At 41.0% G+C, this 6291-nt stretch overlaps 1 protein-coding gene across 1 annotated transcript in view; it reads right to left on the bottom strand.

Annotated features, from left to right (window-relative positions):
- Positions 1-4344: 4344 nt before the first annotated feature.
- Positions 4345-6291, bottom strand: part of LOC144962566 (glutathione hydrolase 1 proenzyme-like) — a 2921-nt gene continuing 974 nt past the window's right edge. Inside the window, exons 2-3 of the mRNA XM_078895612.1 lie at positions 5371-5496; positions 4345-4372 (exon numbers count right to left, since the gene is read on the bottom strand). Of these exons, the coding sequence (XP_078751738.1) occupies positions 4345-4372; positions 5371-5496 (154 nt within the window). The remainder of the gene's footprint in view (positions 4373-5370; positions 5497-6291) is intronic.

The raw sequence follows: 6291 nt of genomic DNA, 5'->3' as shown, positions 1-6291 counted from the left end.
CGAACTACGAAGACTTACCACATACTGCTGACTGCAAGACTACTCTACACGTCAGATCAGACAAAAACTTAAACACGAGAGAACTCATTAAATTTATAAAATTCACTACACATTGCTTTCATTGTTTGTTGTTTCCAGTAAAGTAGATGCTACATTGGTGACCCCGACGTAAAACAACTTAAGAGATAGGTATATATTATTATTATTACTATTTACCAGTTCAACTCTTCACAAGAACATAATAATAATAAACATGTCTATCGACGCCGTAGCATTGAAATTGCCCACATTCTGGACCACTTGTCCTTCAGCGTGGTTTGCACAAAGCGAGGCACAATTTGCCTTACGCGATGTAACAAGCGATGAAACAAAGTACTACTATGTAGTGGCTGCCTTAGACTCAGACACAGCAACTAGAGCCCTTGCTATTCTATCATCACCACCCAAGGAAGGTAAATATGAAATACTGAAAAACTTCCTGCTGTCTGCGTTCGGCCTTTCGGAAACAGAGAGAGCGGAATCTCTACTCAACATGAATGGTTTGGGCGACTTAAAGCCATCCGAGTTAATGGACAGGATGTTAGTGCTCCTCGGCAAACACAAGCCCTGTCTGCTCTTCAGACAGTTATTCTTAAGACAACTTCCAGCAAACCTCAGACTTCCATTAGCAAACTCGTCCAATCTGGATGATTACAGGGCACTTGCCAGAGAAGCTGACAATTTTTTCTACGCTGCTCACTCAAACTCTAACTCCTTTTCAATTTCTCATACTACTTGTGAAGTTGACACACCAACCATGACCAGTGAAATAGATTCCCTCTGCTGGTACCATCAACGGTTTGGTTCAAATGCCCGTCGATGTGCACAAACATGCAAACTCTTCAATTCATTCAAGAAAAACAAGAAGAACCAGGGAAACGCCAAGCCGGGTCAACAGTAAATTCTGCTGTCGACCCGGATTCTTACTCAGCCAACGCGCCCACATCAAAAAATCTCCAACTCATCGTCGTCGATGAAAATTCAAACCGACGTTTTTTAGTAGATACTGGAGCTCAAGTATCTGTCACACCCGCCTCTGCATCAGACAAAAGCTTGGGTTCCTCTGATATCGCATTACAAGCTGCTAATAGTTCTACAATAAAAACATACGGATGCTTTGAAACTAACATACGTATTGGATCGCGTTCATTCAATGCACGACTTATCAAAGCTGATGTCAAGCGTCCCCTACTTGGAGCAGATTTTCTACGTCATCATAATCTGCTTGTGGATATTCGTGGTCGACGCCTTATCGACGCTGAAACGTTTTCGCACGTACCTTGTTCAGTAAGTTCAGTTTGCGCAAACGCCGAACTCTCACCACTCGAGCCGAACTGCAATACATTCAGAAAATTATTGAATAACTATCCAGAACTACTTCAACCAACATTTTCAACGGCAACTGTGAAACATGGCGTGCAACATTTCATCACAACCAAAGGTCGCCCAGTATTCGCACGTGCTCGTCGCCTGGCTCCAGAAAAACTCTTGTGTGCAAAAAAGGAATTTTTGGAAATGGAGAAAATGGGCATAATTCAAAAATCAAAGAGCCCTTGGGCTTCCCCATTACACATGGTCCCCAAGGCTGATGGCACAATGCGTCCCTGCGGAGATTTTCGTCGACTTAACGATGCTACTATACCAGATCGATATCCTGTCCCACACATTCATGATTTTACAGCAAACTTAGACGGTAAGATCATCTTCTCGAAGATCGACCTTGTCAGAGGATACCACCAAATTCCAGTCGCTCCAGAAGACGTCCCAAAAACGGCAGTGATAACCCCTTTCGGCCTTTGGGAGTTCTTAAGAATGCCATTTGGATTAAAAAATGCAGCACAAGCATTCCAACGTTTAATGGACTCCATTTTACAAGATTTAGACTACGTATTTTGTTATTTAGACGACATTCTGGTTGCAAGTTCAACTGAGGCAGAACACATGGAACATCTCAAAATCGTATTCGAAAGACTTAGAAACCAAGGCCTCGTTATCCGTCTTGAGAAATGTCTTTTCGGTGTGAGATCTCTTAACTTCCTTGGCCATCATCTCGCATTCTGGATCTGTCCCAACGGCGACAAAAATTGAGGCTGTTAAACAATTTCCACAACCAAAAACCATCAAGTCACTTCAAGAGTTCCTCGGGATGTTGAATTTTTACCATCGTTTCATTCCGAGACTAGCTGAAATACTTCGACCCCTATATAGTGCTTTGAAAGTCAAAAAACAACGCCAAGCACTTACGTGGACGCAAGAAATGTTGAAAGCCTTTACTGACGGTAAAAATGCACTAAGTAACGCTACAATGTTAGCCCATCCTTGCTTGAACTCACCCCTCGCTTTAACGTCTGACGCCTCCGACCAAGCTGTGGGCGCTGTCCTTGAACAACTTAATCATCAAGGTAATTGGGAACCATTGGCATTTTTCAGCAGGCAGTTACGTAAACCTGAACAGAAATACAGTACCTTTGATAGGGAGTTGCTTGGCATTCACTTAGCCATCCGTCATTTCCGTTTCATCATTGAAGGGAGACAATTCGCTATTTTTACTGACCATAAACCATTAATCCATGCCATGTCCAAATCAACTGAACCATGGTCAGCTCGTCAACAAAGGCACTTATCTGCCATATCCGAGTTCACAACTGACATCCGACACATTTCTGGAAAAAACAACACTGTCGCAGATTGTCTCTCAAGAGCAGTTACAAACTCAGTCTCAATTGGCATCGACTATCAAGCTATGGCGGAATCCCAAGAAAATAGCATTGACATACAGGCTTACAAAACTGCATTAACAAGCCTCAAAATCGTCAAAACATCCGTTGACTCGGGTCCAGAGTTAATTTGTGACATCTCAACTGGCTACCCAAGACCTATCGTTCCTACCGACTTCAGAAGACCGGTTTTCGAAATTATTCATAATATGAGTCATCCTGGAGTTAAGGCCACAGTCAGACTTATCAGCAAGAAGTTTATCTGGCATGGTCTTAAGAAAGAAGTGTCAGCATGGGTTAAGCAATGTCACAACTGCCAATCTTCGAAAATTCAAAAACATATACGAGCACCGTTAGAAACATTCCATGTCCCAGGAAAGCGATTCTCACATATAAACATTGACCTCGTTGGACCATTACCTCAGTCAAGGGGGTTCACCCATCTCCTTACTATAATTGACAGGAACACCCGATGGCCTGAGGCAATACCGTTACAAACCACAACAACAGAAGAATGTGCAAAAGCCCTGATCTCCAATTGGATCTCGCGGTTTGGTATTCCTGTTGATATAACTTCTGACAGGGGCTCACAATTTACATCCACGCTATGGAAACAGATGGCCAGTCAACTTGGTGTGCAGATTCATCACACAACTGCGTATCACCCTCAGTCCAACGGCATGATTGAACGGTTTCATCGGTCCTTGAAATCATCCCTCAAAGCTCGTCTAATAACTCCAAATTGGGTGGATGAGCTACCTTGGGTTCTGCTTGGTTTAAGAACTGCACCTAAGGATGATATCGGTCATTCTTCAGCTGAATTAGTATACGGAGAACCTTTAACAATCCCTGGAGAGTTTATACCTGACCATCCTTCAGACTTCCACGCTAAAGACTTTTTGGCAACCTTTCGGCAAAACGTGTCCCTTCATTCACCACGGCCAACACATCATCACGGCTATCATCAAACAAATTTACCCAAGAACTTGATGTCAGCGAAATATGTTTACATCCGTGTTGACACCCACCGAGGACCCCTTCAGAAGCCGTATACAGGTCCCTATGTTGTCATAACCCCTGGAGATAAACAATTCCTGATCGATGTTGGTGGCAAAGCAGAACGGATTTCGATCGACCGACTTAAAGCTGCATTTGTCGATTCTACGCAACCAGTTTCCCTTGCCACCCCACCTCGTCGTGGACGCCCACCGAATACGAACAGAAACATACAAAACTCCCGTACTGCTTCTGATGATACTAACGTAGTGCCTACTAAGAAGCTATCTCGCTCAGGACGTACCATTAAACGACCTCGGTACTACAAAGATGACTAGTCCGTGTTTGGGGGGGCATGTGTGGCGATCTCCGTTTCCTACGAACTACGAAGACTTACCACATACTGCTGACTGCAAGACTACTCTACACGTCAGATCAGACAAAAACGTAAACACGAGAGAACTCATTAAATTTATAAAATTCACTACACATTGCTTTCATTGTTTGTTGTTTCCAGTAAAGTAGATGCTACAATACAATGTTTTTTAAGATTTCAATAATTTGTGACCGATCGTCTCAAAACGGCATTACGTCAGGATGAATCCAACTCCACAAGGTGACTTCAGAAATAAAACGATGAGAAATATAAACTTTGATAATTTTGCATTGCAAGAAATAATATTTGTTCTCCTCCATAAAGGAGTGAAATTAAACCCAAGTTTGATATTTGTGACTCGACTATACATTTCCAGCACCTAGGTCGTCCCGATATGATACCGTTTTGACACGGTGGATCAAATATGTGACCGAAAGCCACAATCCGATAATTATGTCGGACTGGATCCGACTACAAAAAGTGACGATTGAGCCAAAATAACCAGAAATGCGACGTTACATTGCCGTCAATAATACGTATCAACTTAACCAGACTTTCTCATCCTTCTTTTTATATCTGATTTTGAGTAGACAAATCACCATAACATAAAACCGTGTTGAGGTGCCAGGTCACATGGTCTCTTATTCGTCTATCCATCAATGCATCCGTCTATCTATAAACTGTTCTATCTATGTATCCATTTATTAATCTATCTATCTGTCTATCTGTCTATCTGTCACACGCACACACACAAACACACACACAAACACACACACACACACACACACACACATATATATATGTATATATATATATATATATATATATATATATATACAATTTTAGAATTCATTTTAAATTATGCCTTTTTCGCCACGATATCATATGCCTTAACCACTCGGCCACTTCGCCGATATATAAACAAAAACCATGAAATTATAGTGCTCAACTTTTTGATAAAAGGAGTTATTTATATAATATTTCGAGTATAATTATGTTCAACTTCTGCAATATAGTTTCGAACATTCGCTCTCATCAGGAAGTGAACGTTCCTGATGAGAGTTAATGCTCGAAACAATATCGTAGAAGTTGATTATAATTATACTTGAAATATTTTAAATAATATATATATATATATATATACATATATATATATATATATATATATATATATATATATATAATATATATATATATAATATATATTATTCCAATTCACAAGCATAAGTAGTTGTCTTTTACTTGTGATAGACGAGAGCAAACATGCCTCCCCCAATCCCAACATTCTGTAAATGGAGGACGCCGGAACAAAATTGTACGGCGATAGCAGCGTCTATGGCGTTTCCACCGTCGATTTCCATGACATCCCTGAAAAATGAATCAGAGATTAACCACACCAAGTATAATAGTAGGAGGGAAGAGATTGTTGATGAGAGGATAACTGTTTATGGAAAGGGGAAAATATAATGTAGAAAAGACTCGTTCAATGAATACCTTTAAGGCTAGTGTCCACCAACATGGAAACGATCCATAAACGACACGTCTTCTTAAGCCGGAGGCAAAATCCGGTCGGATGGTTTAATTTAGGTGTGTGCACTGAGACAGAAACGACACGAACGGATTATTAGCCAAATAAAGTAGTGCAAGTTGCAGCAAAGTTGAACTTTTATATCGTGCAATATACACTTATCGTGCTCAAAACGCTTAACAGGCGGTCCCTAACAAACAGCAACACTTAACATGTAGGACGAGAAAGGACGCCTGTTAGGCGATATTACATTTTTTCCGGGTACTCATTTTCCACCGGAGTACGGTGAGACAATGTGAGTCAAGGACCTTTTCCAAGGACTCAACTATGCGTCAAGTGAGTCTCGAACCCAGGACCATCCGATCCGAAATCAAGTGTCATACCACAATACCACATAGCCGCATTAGTATTAGTAGTAGTAGTAGTAGTAGTAGTAGTAGTAGTAGTAGCAGCAGCAGCAGTAGTAGTAGTAGTAGTAGTAGTAGTAGTAGTAGTAGTAGTAGTAGTAGTATGATGGTGCCAAATTTTTTTCGAAAGACTTTTAGTCGGTTTGATTCTGTTTTTGGTGGATACGGGGCCTTAATGGACGTGGTTTAATCAACTACTAACATCCATTTAGTAATTAATGAAGTTAA

This window comes from Berghia stephanieae, chromosome 1 (assembly GCF_034508935.2).
Source record: "Berghia stephanieae isolate SIO BIC M18660-M18661 chromosome 1, UCSD_Bste_1.3, whole genome shotgun sequence".
Taxonomy (NCBI): Eukaryota; Metazoa; Mollusca; class Gastropoda; order Nudibranchia; family Aeolidiidae; genus Berghia; species Berghia stephanieae.
Note: the sequence above shows the minus strand (reverse complement) of the source record. Positions and strands in the feature narration are given on the sequence as shown.